The sequence below is a fragment of the Martes martes genome, assembly GCF_963455335.1.
Source record: "Martes martes genome assembly, chromosome: 6".
In the NCBI taxonomy this organism is placed as follows: domain Eukaryota; kingdom Metazoa; phylum Chordata; class Mammalia; order Carnivora; family Mustelidae; genus Martes; species Martes martes.
Genome location: NC_137893.1, coordinates 54547943 through 54563342, shown reverse-complemented (window position 1 = coordinate 54563342; position 15400 = coordinate 54547943). Strand labels below are relative to the sequence as shown.

At 43.3% G+C, this 15400-nt stretch overlaps 1 protein-coding gene across 2 annotated transcripts in view; it reads left to right on the top strand.

Moving 5' to 3' along the window:
• Positions 1–3151: 3151 nt before the first annotated feature.
• SASH1 (SAM and SH3 domain containing 1) overlaps positions 3152–15400 on the top strand; it is a 188304-nt gene continuing 176055 nt past the window's right edge. For both annotated transcript variants that reach the window (XM_080805787.1, XM_080805786.1), the window contains exon 1: positions 3152–3370. In XM_080805787.1, the coding sequence (XP_080661913.1) occupies positions 3251–3370 (120 nt within the window). In that variant the 5' untranslated portion in view covers positions 3152–3250. The remainder of the gene's footprint in view (positions 3371–15400) is intronic.

Below are 15400 nucleotides of genomic sequence, written 5' to 3'. Positions count from 1 at the left end.
GCGAGAGAGGGAACAGAAGCAGGGGGATTGGGAGAGGGAGAAGCCGGCTTCCCGCTGAGCAGGGAGCCCAATGTGGGGCTCAATCCCAGGACCCTGGGATCATGGCCTGAGCAGAAGGAAGACGCTTAACAACTGAGCCACCCAGGTGCCCCTATGAATACATTCTGATACTCTTCATTCCTTGCAATAAATATTTATTAGAACTCACAGAATTTTTTCATAATCAACTTTTGGGTCTCCACTAGATTTCTGGAAAATCTTCTAGATCCCTTTCTTTCCTTGGAATTCATTCACCAACACCATAACAATTCCAATTAGCTAGATGAGAGTGAGTCCTGAAATTGAGGAAAGGGAGAGCAGGATTCCTGTGTACTTTGATCATGATGCTGATGATCATTCTCTTACATTTGTTAAAAAGCCCCTAAAGAAATTTTTGAAAGTATTGATTGGTATTAACTAAAGGAGAAAAGACTCAAATTTGGGAGAAGTAATTGAACTCATTTTGAGTATATGCATTATGAAGTTGAGAGTAGAGAAGTTCAGCTTCACTTTTTAAATGGCTAACAAAATTATTAATGTAGAAATCGAATAGTGACTCCTCCTCCAAAGTTCTTATTTATCCATAGACAGCAAAATTATAGGTATCGACATCCCCCCTTCCAACACCACCAAATATTACTTATTATTGAGCACTGAGAAAAGGAACTTAAATATCTAGGGTAGGGTGATTTCTAGAAGTGCCAAAATGCTGGTTAAGGTTTAATTATATTGATAGGTGTATGTGTGTTGTTAAAAAGTACCTATCTTTAGATGACCCTGAAATATAATATCACCTCTGAGGAGTTCCATGGCAATTAGTTAGGCCTTGCCTCATCTAGGATTGTGAAACTATAACACAGAAAGGTTAAATGCTTTGCCTTTAGGTTCTCTGATGAGTCAAGGTGGAAGAGTCTTGATTGGTGCTGGAAATTTAGCCCTCCCCAATGCAGCCTCTTAGAGCATGTATCTGGTATACCTCCTGCATCCACCCAGGAAAGCACCAGGCTGGCCATGTTGACTCAGTGCCCAGCACTCCTCACACTTCAACATGATGCCTACTTACTCTCAAGGGAAAACTTTCTCATTCTTTTTCTGGCCTTTCAAAAGTCAGGGATTTTCATCATCAGGGGTTATACTGCTAAGTGTAATTACTTTTGGAAAAGTTTTTTCAGTTTTGAACTTTCCTGTAAGGGCTATAGGCCCATTTGCATTGATAGGTGTTTCCAGTAATTATTGCTTTAGGAAGGGGATTTCAAGGACACGATCTTATTCCCCTCCCTTTATGTGGACTCAGAAGGAAAAACAAAACAAAAACCTGGAGAGGCCTCTAAAGCAAGTAAGGGCTTTCTGCCTGGGGCATCTCACCTGCTTTTTTGTGCCACTCAGTCCTTTCACTTTGGGGCTCTTTCCTTGTCTTTCTTTCTTTCTTTTTCTATTTTTAAAAAAATTTTTATTTGTTTTCAGTGTTCCAAAATTCATTGTTTATGCACCACACCCAGTGCTCCATGCAATGCGTGTGCTCTCTATAATACCCACCACCAGGCTCACCCAACCCTCCACCTCCTTCCTCTCCAAAACCCTGTTTGTTTCTCAGAGTCCACAGTCTCTCATGGTTTGTCTCCCCCTCTGATTACCCCCCACTCACTTCTCCTCCTCTTCTCCTAATGTCCTCCATGTTATTCCTTATGTTCCACAAATAAGTGAAATCATATGATAATTGACTTTCTCTGCTTGACTTATTTCACTCAGCATCATCTCCTCCAGTGCCCTGTCCATGTTGATACAAAAGTTGGGTATTCATCCTTTCTGATGGAGGCATAATACTCCGTAGTATATATGGACCACATCTTCTTTATCCATTCGTCTGTTGAAGGGCATCTCGGTTCTTTCCATGGTTTGGCGACTGTGGCCATTGGGGTACAGATGGCCCTTCTTTTCACTACATCTGTACCCTTACATTTCTTAACTGTTCGGCGAAGTGATCAGTCACCAAATCAGATGTGACATGTATTGTCATCTCCCAGAGGAAATGCTCAGAGTGGGTTTTAAAGAACGAATCAGAAAAGGATAAATACCTCTACGGGGCTATTTCCCTCATAAAATAAATCTGTCATGGACCTTGTCCTTCGGAAAACACACACATGGGACCCAGAGTGTGTGTTGGCTAAACGGTTACAACCGTAACCTTGAGTTTTGAAAACGGTCTTTCCCTATGCCCTGGCTGTAAGGCAACCATTAAAACCTGAAGCTCATTTTCCCTAAATAGCTGAAACCCCCAGCAATGGAGGGCACTGTGGGCATCCAGGAACCAAACTGTCCCGCTCGTGATGAAAAACGGTGCACACAATGGCTCGTGCCCAAGCTTTCCCACTTGTTCTGGCAAGTCCTGGCTGCGGGCCGCAGAGTTGTATTTCCTGAGGTCGCTCGACTTCGCGAGGGGCGAGGTGCGGGTTGTTTGACCACACCGACGACTCGGGGAAACTCTTTCGGCGAGAGGAGATTCAAGATCTCGAGTTGCTGGGACCGAAAAGGCTTCAGTGAATGGCGCGATTGGGAGCCTGGGCAGGCGGGAGCCGCCGCGCGGCTGCTCTTTCAACAGGCGATTTGTTCTCCTGTCTGTGGCTCATTTCCATGCAAAGAGCCTGACATCAGAGCACCTTTTGTTGCTAAACGCTTTCTTTCGCGTCGAGGGGAGAGAGTCATGTGGAGCTGGAAGAGCTCATTTTCGAGAGAGGGGTCCCGAGGCGCGCCCGCCCAGGGGCAGAGGCCCCGCGCTCAGCCCCGCGGGGCCCTGCCCAGACTTGCTGGAAGGGACGAGTCGCGCGCCTTCGCCAGCCCGTCCCGGTCCCAGGAAGAACCGCCTTTGCAGCGGCTTTAACCGCCGCGGGGACGCGGCGCTCCCCGCCGTACCACGCGGTGGTGCGGACTTTGCCTCCTGCTACCCCGCGGCCGCGCGGAGCCCGGCTGAGAAAGTTTCTGGAGTTGTCAGTAGCGCGGCCCGCTGCCGCCTAGAGCCGAGGTGCGGGCGCCTGCGAGGGGGCCCCCGCGGGGTCGCCGGGGCGGCCGGGGCATGCGGCGCGGGGGCGCGGCTCGCTGACGCGGCGGGCGGGGACCGGCGGCTGGGGGCCGGCCGCGCGCTGGTGCGGAGCGAGGGCACCCGGGGGACCCGACCCGGACGCACCGCCGGCGAGCGCGCGCGCGGGACGCGGCCATGGAGGACGCGGGAGCAGCCGGCCCGGGGCCGGAGCCCGAACCCGAGCCGGAGTCTGAGGGGGGCGCTGGCATGTCCGAGGCGTTCTCCCGGCTCTGGACCGACGTGATGGGCATCCTGGTGAGTTACCTGGAGCCGGCGGGCGCGGGAGGGGCGGGGCACAGGCCCCCGGGCGGGACAGCCCTCTCCCCGACTCGCGCTCCCCTCGCGCTCGCCCGAGCTGGCAAGCCCACTCCTCGGAGTCGTCCTTCTCTCGCTGCCGGTCCCAGGGGGTTGAATACACACCGTATAGGATTTCAAGCCCTAATTAAAAAATAACCAGCCCCAGATCCCATCAAAGATCTTTCTTTAAACAGTCGGGTGTGATGGTCACCAGTTTAATCTGGGACACCTGCTGAGAGGTCGGTGTGGAAAAGGCTAGAAAGCTCCTTTCAAAGAGTAGATGTAAATAAGTAGTACTTGGCTGTTGTGCTTTCACAGTTGGACTGGGAAAGAGGCTGATGGGACTGATGTTTATCTCTTCACCATTTGTTGTCTGACCACGAGAGGAAAACAAACCATCTTCTCAGAACCGCCCAAGAGTGCCCTTACTCTGTATGCAGTTTTTCAGCTTGTAGCATCACAGGATATTTGTTTTATGTTTGGACCGAAAAACAATAGGACTTATTTCGCTGAATCTGTATTGTCAAGTATTTTGAAATGCCCAGTAACTAAAACCGCCCATGGATTTGGCATAATTTCTGAAAATTAGTTCTTATGCATGGAGGATGAAGCTTTCAGTTGTTCAGGGTTCAAAACCCTGGGGAATTAGTAGATGTATTTTGGTGGAGCTGTAGGTAGGCAGGTAGACCGGAATCAGATGGGTGGGCGTTATTACAGTCAAACATCTTAATCTACACATGAAGAATCAATTTCACTGTAAAGATTTGGAATTGGCAGTTGTCGGAAAAGTCTCTCTATTTACTTTGGGGTCTTTTATCTTTCTAATAGAAGGTGTAGTTTTTGAAAAGAAACTCTTCTTTGGGGTTGATGAGAAGTGTTGCTGTTTGTTTGTTTGTTTGTTTGTTTTTGCACAGGAATTAAGCACTTGGGCTTTGGAGTGAGTGAGGCTGGGTCAGATCCCCACTGTCCCTTTTTGACTGACTGCTTGACCTTGGCCGAGGTATTCAACCCCACTGATCTTCAAATTTCATTACCTGCAAAATGAGGCAAAGAAACGAGATCTTCAGTTTCATTACCTTGCTTTAGATTCTCTGAGTTTTAGTTATGTTAATGTATATCTAGTGCTCAGCATACTGGCATATAATAGGTACTCAATAAGTGATAGCTGTCTATTTTTCCTCCCTGTCTCATCTTTCCAGACATCCTTGAGTCTCACCTAACTCGTTTTTAGGTGTTCATTGGTGTTTAGGAAAACCAGGGAAGACTGATTGAAGATTTCTGCTTTTCTCACTCTCTAGTATTTAGAAAAAGTTTTGTTTTGTTTTGTTTTGTTTTTAGATTTTATTTATTTGAGAGAGAGAGAGAGAACATGAAAGGGGCGAGGGGCAGAGGGAGAAGCCGGCTCCCTGATGAGCAGAGGGCCTGATGTGGGACTTGATCCTGGGACTCCAGGATCATGACCCGAGCCCAAGGCAGTCGCTTAACCAACTGAGCCACCCAGGTGCCCCTAGAAAAAGTATGTTTTTAAAAAATTTCTGAACTTTATTGATGAATATGGGCCTTTAGTGGAATTTCAGAAAACCCAATGAATACTTTAAAGTTATAGTGTTAGATTGTTTTTTACATCAGTCAGGCAGGAACTTACCTTGTTATTTCTTTCTTAGATCCTGCTTTGTAAATTTTTAGTCACTGAGAAAATTGGTTTGATAACATCACATTGCATCCCTTACTCGGGTGTGGCTGTGGAGGGGAGCGCTGAAGGGGCTCATTTAAATGGGAGTGTGGGCTCAGGGTTGCTTGGAGGGGGGTGGTGGTTGGCAGGTGGCACTTTTTGAAGATTTGCTTTCCCTTCCCTGGCAGATTCCAGCGCTGTTGGGTCAGTTGTGGCAGAGTATTCTTCGGCTGATTTAAAAGATGGGGTGGGACTAGAGAAGCTCAAACCTGTTATTCAAAGGGCAGATGTAGGAGAAAAGAAAATATGTACTTCTTACAGAGCCAGTAGTTCAGTACAAGGCTGGAAAGAATGTAAACGATTGTCCCAAAGCAAGTATGTTCACTTCTGCTTTCCCATCTTTTAGACAATCTTTTTTTCCTTTGGGGGTAAATGTGGGCAACGTGATTGTTCCTTAGTAAAATTCAGAAGAAGATACGGTTTATCTCTCCTTTTGCATGTCTGTAAAAAGTCACCACCTTAAAAGGATCTTTATTCTTTCTGCTTTTAGAAAACAATCATCCACGTGTTTAGAGGAAACTGTCTTTCTAGAAATGTCTCAAAACAGAATTGACAGTTGACTTTCTTTGTTCTTTCTGAGATAAAAGAAACCATTTCCTCCTTTTTTTTAAAATAAGATTTACAGTCTGTCAGCCTGTACAGGTGAAATTACTTGACCAATGGCACAGACACCTTGTTAGTGACAACGATAGACTGTACCCCAGTTCTCAGGATAGGCTGATGCCATGATACTCCCCAGTTAACTGTCCCAGATCAACACAGCAAAAATGTAATTACATCCAGTATTTTAGGAAAATGCTATTTGGAAGCGTCTTTTAAAGGACGGAACTTGAGGGATGTAGAGGTAGTAGGGGAATTATACATCCAAACGTACTTGCAAGGCTTCAGGCACAGTAGCTACTTTACTTTTTGGATTCCAGGAAGTGTAGAAATCAAACCTCCAAGCCTGTTGAGTTAAATATTTTTTAGGTGAATGAGCACAGCTCCCTTTTCCAACTTGAGAGGCACTGAGCATCCGCCCCGGGGATTTTGTAGTTTTCTAACCCTCTGGGGCATAGATCTCAGTAAATACAGGATGGTTGTTGGAGTTCATTAGGACACATTTTGCATTTAAATTAATTCAGTCCTGCACAGTTCTGAACCAACCAGTTGCTTTTAGATAATTTGTTAACAAATGCTTATTTAGAGAAGAAATAGTAGTATAATTTATGGCATGAAAATGTTGGAGCTGTGCTAGAATGAATAAATGCTAGTAAGTGAAAATGTAAATAGAGAATTCGGAGAAAACGAGCTTACCAAAACACTAGCCCTTGTGAATGCCTGGAGGGCAGGGTCAGTATTTTACCCCCCACCCCTTTTTTTAATCTCTGGTACTTGGGACTTACTGGGTCCTGAGTACAAGGTTTTATTGAATGGAAAATGAAGAAACTCTATACTTCTGAAATGCAAGAGCCACATCAAAGCCCAGTACTGTAGAGACCGTACCTGCTGCAATGGGGTAGATTTATGAAGACATTAATAAATTCTGCTCTTCCTTGAACTACCACTCGAGCAGTTTCATCATGCAAACCAGAATCCTGGTGCTTCCACTGGAAACGGTAATGACAGATTGTGAAATGTTTGTAAACCCTGAACAATCAGACCATGACTCTCTTGTGAAATTTGTTCTTCAGTTCCCTAACTCCACAACATGTGGTCCGCCTGGGTTTTCAAAGCATGTCACCTTTCACGACGACATGCTTACATTTCTGCGGAGAAGTGTGAAACAAGTTAGGATCCTATGGGATTTCTCTCTTCTATCTTTATGTTGCAGACACAACATTTCTTTTTGGGGGAGGCGGGAAGGGTAGTGGTTTTTATGAGTAGGAACTGCTATAGTTATTAGATATGGTAGATCGCTTTTCTGGCACTGATTATCCGTTCCGTAAGTTGTGATGGTTCTGATTTTTCCTTCAGAACTGGACGACTTCTTAAAGCTGAGCCAGTCCCTGAAAGCTAGTTGCTAACTGGGAAGGGAGGAGAAGGGAGTTAGTAAGTGCCTATTGTTTGCAAGATCCTGCAAGATGCACCTCCCCCAAACCTTATTTTTCCTCTGTTCCTTGCTTGGTTCCTACAATTTACACCCATTTCCTAGCAGTGCTTAAGAGAATATCCATTGTATGGCAATACTGTGGACCGTCCCCCATTCTTATGCCTATGTAAGCCACAGAAAAGTATGTAGTAGACTTCAGCCCAAAAACTGTTAGGTTTATCCAGTCTTGCTATTTACTGAAGAAGGTCCTTAAACACACACACACACACACAGACACCACTCCTTTCTCTCCCCCGCTTGCTTTGTAGTTTTAGGCAAAGTTTGGGGGAGGGGAGATGTTAGTAAGATCCCCAGGGGGCTTTGCAAACTCCTTTGAAAGCATTAATTTACGTATTCTTTGGGCGGTGTCTCCTGTTTAGCCCATCAGCTAATGACTTAATTAATTTTAGGTCTTGGAATTTGAGAGTCAGCCCCAGTTTCAAGTATTCTGACTTCATCTTAATTTTATGTTCCCGTTTGCCAGCTGAGAGCCTCGTGGTTTTTATAAGTGCATTTGCAGGGTGATGGAGCGCAGGGAGCGGGGACCTTGGAAGTGAGCCCTCCACCGCCTCATTTAGAGGAGGAATTAAATGCTCAAGGTACCTAGTAGGGAGCAGAACTCTATAGCCTCCTGATTTTCAGTTCTTTGCCAGAGACAAAATTAAGTCTCATAATTCTGGCTGGAGTCACTAAATCTTTTGCTGTGGGAAGAGACCCCTGCCCTACAGTGACCTTTCACGCCTCCCCCCACCCCCCACTTATCGCCTTCAGCGGCCATTCTCTACCTTGTAACCCCTTCCGTTTTCCACCTCATTTACCACCGACACTTGTTTTTCATTTTTTACTCCAATTTCTGATGATAGAATGCAGCTGGTAGGGGTGGGGCAGGGAATGTTCCCAAGCACTGGGTCCCAGTACCATCCTGGGCACTTTCCATACTTCCTAGATTCTCTCCTGCGACCAGTGAGCATTATTTTCCCCAGGTCACAGTGGAGACGTACACATGGGTGTCCTCAGTCACACAGATAGTAAACAGGAGCTGGGATTTGGATCATGTGTTGTTTCCCAGAAGATAACCCCTACTAGCAGCTTTATGGTTTATTCTTTCACGTATCTATTTAATCAGCCTTTTTGCTTAAGCTGTTGAGCTAAGTACAAGCGACACTTGCCCCTGGCTTCCAGAAAGACCTACTTTTGTAGGAAGACCTCTCATGTAAAGAAGCACTCAGTCCCGCAGTGCCATGGGCACAGAGTGGGGGCCCGGGGCGGGGGCATGGTGCGGAGGGAGGCCACTTTCCATAAATGCCCTTCAGTTGGGACCGAGACCATGAGTTAGGTGTTAGTTAAGAGCTGTTCCCCGGTGAGGGGTTGAGAGGTAAAGAAGAAAGAAGGGAAGGATGGGTTTCTGGGCAGAGCCAAGGGGAATAAACATGAGGTAGCACGGAGCACGGAGGTGGGTACAATCATTTTCTGGGCTCCAGTGAGCAGCCAGTGCAGAATTTGACAGACACCCAACATGATCCCTTCTGTGTCTTATAGAAGTAACTTTGGTGGGTGGTGAGTTGGCCATGGTGAGACCTGGGCTAAATGTTTATGGAACATACCATGTGATGTATCTGGCTTCCATTAGTCCCCACAGTTCCACTCAGTATCTCTAAGTAGTCAAGGGTTGCTCCGTGGTCCCTTTCAACTGATGATTCTCTTAAGCTCACAAGTAGGCTGGGTTAGTGCAAGAGATCTTTAGAGATGTTGTAGTCCTAGGATTCTTTTTTGTTCTGAAGAAAAATTATCTAGGCACATATATGCGTACACATGTCTCTCTACCTGTCTTTATCTGTTGGAGTGAATGATGTGCTGTTCCTTAAAGAGGGGAATTATTATTTGTAGCAATATGCACAGGGTCTTACAGCTGACTGATCTTTAATTCCATCTTCTAAAAGCTAATTCCAGAGAACAGCAAAAGAGAGAGAAATATTCAGTCGTGCATATTAATTCAGAAGCAGATCTGTAGCTCAGTTTTACAAAGGACATAAGAGGAAAATCTGTAACTAGTAGCTTGTCTAATGTATTCTTTGTAAGGGTGCTTTTGGCTTCAGACTTAACCATAATAATCTCACAGTGATACATGATGTACTTACTCATGGTTTACACAAGTTCTTATCATACAGTAGAAATAAAATGGATCTCAGAATAGTGGATTTAAATGGGTAGAGGCTAAGGCTCTTTAATGCCCATGAGTACAGACTAAGACTGACACTGTCAGACTTAACCAAACCTTCAAACTAATTTTGAGGTAAAATGTATTTTTTGTGACCATTTGGATTTGTCATTTTTCAGAAGCTTTGCTTATTGATTGATTGATTGATTGACTTTTGGTATTGAGACCCAAAAATGATTGACTTAGCTGTACTCCCAGCCAGCTGTCTAGTGTCCCATCTTTTGTTCCATAATGTTTCACTGGATGGCATTAATTCTTCATGAGATGAGATGCTTCATTGAGATAACCTCGCTTGTATTTTTCCTTGCATGTCAGTCAGGTAATAGAGACACTGTAGCACAGATGCTGGGTACCCAGGCTTTCGGGTGTCTCTGAGACTCAGCAGATAAACGCTTGATAAGGAGACAGGTTTTTTCCCTCTCTGTAATCAGCCATTTCTTCTCTGAAGGGCTTTCTCGTTGTCTTTCACCCTTCTAGAGTGATTGGTAAAAGCATGAATATGTTTGTATTTATAATGAATGCTCGTTGGACTCTTATGCCCTCTCACAGAAGGTACGCTGCGGCTTTCCTTGGTGTGTGTGATGTGGATTTGATTCAGTCAGTTTCGGTGGGCCGTCCATTGCTCCTTAGTTTGATTTTACAGCGTGTAGTGTGAGGAGGGTCTAGTGTGTCTACCCGTGACTCTATGCTTGATTATGGCTTCATTTTCTCTCCTGCTGTTCAGGTTAATAGTGGAATAAAAGTGAAAGAAAAAAATGTATCTGATTTTAATTTTAATGAAAAGTGCCATTTGAGAAAAAGAATGAAAAAAAAAATCTTAGTATGTATCCTGAGCTCTAGTTACTTTAAAATTTTATCCTAGTTAATTTTGTGGACTTTTATATATATACATATATATGTATGTGTGTGTGTGTGTGTGTGTGTGTGTGTGTATGGATATAGATATAGATATATTTAAGTTTATGTATTTAAGAAATCTCTACACCCAGTGTGGGGCTCGAACTACAACCCCAAGATCAAAAGTCATATGCTCTTTCAACTGAGCCCACCAGGCACCCCTGAACTTTAATACTTAGACTTGCTGTCAACCAACAAGTTTTTTATTAGAGCCCAAAAAATGTTTATAAGCTTTTTGGGATGCTTTTAAAGAGGCAGTGTTGCAAAATTAAGTTATTTGTAGAAGAAAGGAATATTCTAGTTTAAGAATAAGGATCTTTGCTATAGGCTTACACTCATTTTCAGAGGATTTTAAAGACCTCACTTACAGAAGAAAGTATTGGCAATTTTACAGATGTCTATATTTGGAAATACCCAGGGTTAAAAAAATTTTTTTTTGGAAAAAGACAATGAGATACCCCTACACACCTATAACAATGGCCAAAATGTAGAAAACCATCAACATCAAATGCTTAAGAGGATGTGGAGTAATAGGAACTCTCATTTATTGCTGATGGGAATGAAAAGTGGTTCAGACACTTGGGAGGACAGTTGGGTGATTTCTTAGAAAACTGAACATACTCTTACCATCCAATCCAGCAGGTGTGCTTCTTGGTACCATAGAAGTTCAAAACTTATTTTCACACAAAAACACACACGGATTAGTTTATAGCAGCTTTATTCATAATTTCCCAAACTTGGAAGCAACCAAGGTGTCCTTCAGTAGGTGATTGGATAAATAATCTGTGGTACATCCAGACCATGGAATATTTTTCAGCCCTAAAAAGAAATCAGCTATCAGGCTATCAAAAGACATGGAGGAAACTTAAATGCATATTACTAAATCAAAGAAGCCAATCAGAAAAGGGTTCTGATTCTGTGACATTTTGGAAAAGGCAAAACTGTGGAGACAGTGGAAAGATCAGTTTTTCGGGGGGTGTTCGGGAAAGGGAGGGATGAACAGATGGAGTAAAGAGAATTTTTATAATGGTGGATACATGTCATTATAAATTTGTGCAAACCCATACAAGAGAAAGTACAACACCGAAAGTGAACATAATGTAAACTTTGGATTTTGAGTGATAATGAACTGCCAGTGTAGGTTCATCAGTGGTAATAACCATACTACTCTGGTGGATCTGATGGGATTTTTGTTGATGTTGGTGTGTGTGTGTGTGTGTGTGTGTGTGTGTGTGTATATATATATATATATATATATATATATATATATATACTGAGCCACCCAGGCGCCCTTGTTGTTTTTTTAACAACAACAACAACAACGCAGGGCTTGAACTTACCGTGAGATCAAGACCTGTGCTGAGATCAGGAGTTGGACGCTCAACCGTCTGAGCCATCCAGGTGTTCCTGATGGGTTTTTTACAACACTATGAAAGCAATTGTCCATTTCTCATTTGACACTGACCACAAATTTGACTCAAGTCTGGCACTGTCTGCCTCAGGTTAAAGGCTCATTCCTAAAGAGTATCTTTATTCCAGATGGCAGTCCAAGTCCAGGTGCTGAGCTTCTGACAAACCCCTACGAATGGGAGGTTCCGATGGCCCCCTCCTCAGGATAGATTACTTTGCTAGAGCAGCTCATAAAACTCAGGAAACCAACTTACTTACTAGATCAACCGGTTTACTTACCAGATCACCAGATCACCTGTTTATTATAAAGGGCTATCACTTGGGAACAGCCAGATGGAAGGGATGCATGGGGCAATGGTGGGGGAGCTTCCGTGCTCTCTGGGGTGCCACTCCCCGTAACATCTTGTGCTCACTAATCTGGAGGCGCTCTGAACCCTGTCCTTTTGGGTTTTTACAGAGGCTTTATTATACAGGCATGATTGATCAAATCATTGGCCATTGGCTATGGATTCATTTCAATCTTGAGCGCCTTTCCACCTGCCTGCAGGTGGGGGTGGCGGGTTGAGACTGAAAGGTCCGACCCTCTGATCTTCTGGTCTTTCAGGCAAGCAGCCTGATCTTGAGGCTTTCTAGGGACCCCACCATAGGGCACTTCATTAGCATAAACTCAGGTGTGCTCAGAAGGGCCTCCACTGGCCTGGTAAAGATAGTCCTATGGCTCCAGAAATTGTGGAGTTTTAGGAGCCCTGGGCCAGGATTGGGAGAAAAGTCAAGTACGTAATATCTTACTATAAATCACAATGCCACAGTGGGAGATGTTGATAATGGGGAGGCTCTGTGTGTGTGTGTGTGTGTGTGTGTGTGTGTGTGTTGCGGGGGGGCTGGGAGATCCTTGCACCTGTCCCTCAGTTTTGTTAAGAATCTGAAGCTAGTCTAAAAAAATGAAGTCTTAACAAAAAGAAGTAATGATACATTTTTAAAAAGTTTTAAGCAGAGAAGAATAACATAATTAGAACATATAGAAACAAATTAATTAAACATCTTAGAAAACTGAAAGATTGCTTTGTAGAGTAGTTAAGAACAAAGGGAGTAGTTCAGACTGTTTGGGTTCAAATCCTAGCTTCAAATATTTGGTGGATATGAGACCTGGCAAGTTCCTTAACCATTCTGTGCCTCAGTGTCCTCATCTGTAAAATGAGGATCAATCAATTATGGTGAGATGAATTGAATCACTAAAACTGCATGGCATGTGGTAAGCAGATCATAAATGTTCGTTTTTATTAACTATTAATAGCTGGATCTCCTATAGTTAGACAGCGAATTAATTTTCCTTCACTTTTCATCTTTAGATGGAGGGATGATCTGATTTCACATGCTCAATTTAGAATTGATATTAACTGTTGATTTAATTTATGTGAAATCCCTTTTTAAAATACATAGCTTAAAAATAAATGCGTAAGGGGGCACCTGAGTGGCTCAGTTGGTTAAGTGTCTGCCTTAGGCTCACGTCATGATCCCAGGGTCTTGTGATCGAACCCCACATCAGGCTCCCTGCTCAGTGGGGAATCTGCTTCTCCCTCTCCCCCTTGCTCTTGCTCTCTCTCTCAAATAAATAAATGAAATCTTTTAATTAAAAATAAATAAATGCATAAATTTGGGTTACGTGTTAGGAAATATTTGTTAAAAATATTCCCCATACTCAAGAGTAAAAATGTATAAAACTTGTGAATAGGCAAGGTTTTCTGGAGGCAAGAGGTATTTGTAATGAAAACATATTTTCTGGTTAAATGGAGTTCAAATTGCAATAATATGAGATGTTTTCCAATAGTTGACTTGTTAGAAACACATGAAATATCAAAAGCATCCACTTAACTAATGATTTTATTTTTTGAGTGTTGGACTCATGTGAGTGTATTAGTTCTGCTTTCATTATCTTGAGCCTTTTCGTGAAATATTTTCCCAGGGTTTCATTGAATTGATCACTGTTTCTGTCAGGACTGCCAGCCATTTATTCTGGATGTTTATGTCTTCGTTAGGAGTCTTCAGTGTCCAATCAAGAATTTATACAAATATCACATGGTAGTGTCCCCACTGGACACATTTCAGTGTGAATATGGTAGAAAAAGAGATTCGCTGTGGTTGAGGAAGACTTGTAAGCTAGTAATGAATAAGTCTGCCACTTATATACTATATTTTTATTTGGGGGAACTTCATTATGACTCTAAAGAAAACCGGAAGGAATTGGAAATCTTTGGGAAAATCTATAAAGACCATGAACATTTTGTACTGGAAAGATGAAAGATTTCATTTTTAAGGCATTTTTTTTTTATGAATTACAATTTAATTGAAAACTTTCTGCAAAAGCATAGCATTAGGACAGAGTCTACTGGGGGAAGGTCGCTGCTGCCTTCAGCAACACGTTACTCCAACTTATGTAACATGTGGGGTCCAGGTGGTGACTTAATGAAAGCCCCTCATAACACTGATGCATGTGGTGATTTGCCTTGATTGGGCTATTATGAAATTGAGACTCTATGGTGAGCTTTAAAGCAAATAGGTATCAAATGATTCATAAGTGGTACATGAAAGATACAGTAAAATCCATGTGATGTAACTTTAGCATTAGCAAAGAGTCTGTGCTGTTTCAACAGAACAGCATGTCAGCTAGTAACCCCCACATTCTATATCAAAGGACTCCCTAGCTTCTGTCACTGAAGGGCTGTGCATTCCAGACCTTGTGTCTTTAGAAGGCGGGATGCCTTCCGTGGTGGATGAACTTCCATGGAAACTGAAAACAGAGACAAATAGAACTAATTCACTCCTTAAACATGAAGAGATTTTTAGCAGATCACATCACTTACTCTGAGAGGTGCTGCTGTAGAAATTAGATAATGATATTTACATTGTTATAATTCCTTGCACTTCACCGTGTCTTTACATACATTGATGGTTTAAAGCTCTTACAGCCATCAGAGACCCATTCTTGTTGGCAGCCTCTGTTCTTCAGCTATGTAAGCTTGGGTTCCCAGTTTCCTTTTTCAAAAAATGCTGACATTTCATTGCCCTGATTTCACTACCCATAATGCAACAATTGCTAGTTGATTTTGGCTTCTGCAAATTTTAGACTTCTGAGTTGATCTGTTAGATGTGAAACACTGAAGTTGTGTTTTTGCAACTGTTTCCAAATGGCCACCTGAGCTAGACCAGACCCAGATGGATGTGGGCTCTACTACTCTTTGAGCAGAGTTTGGGGGTAGAGCCAGAAGAGGATGTGCAGTCTGTGTTTTCCCATTTTCCACCCAGGCTGCCTGATTTCTTCTGCGGTCTTGGGTGTCAGTGTGGGTGTAGGTCAGGATGGCATACACTTAGGGCTTTGAGGGCTCACTGCTTCCAAGGAGGCAGAGAGAAGCACAGAGGTCTGGTGTGCCTCATTGTCACTAGGTTGCTACACATTCTGGAACACCACCACTTTATTTCTCATGACTTCTAGTTCTTCTATTGTGGAAAACAGGAAGGCCCTCTTCCCCAGCCCTGGGAAAGGCAAACTGTCCTGTTGTCAGCCAAAAAGTTTTTCAAGCTGCAAAACAGTTTGTTTTTTGTCATAGTAGGTTTGACTTAAAAAAAAAAAAAATCAAAGACTTTTTTGGAAAGACACACAAA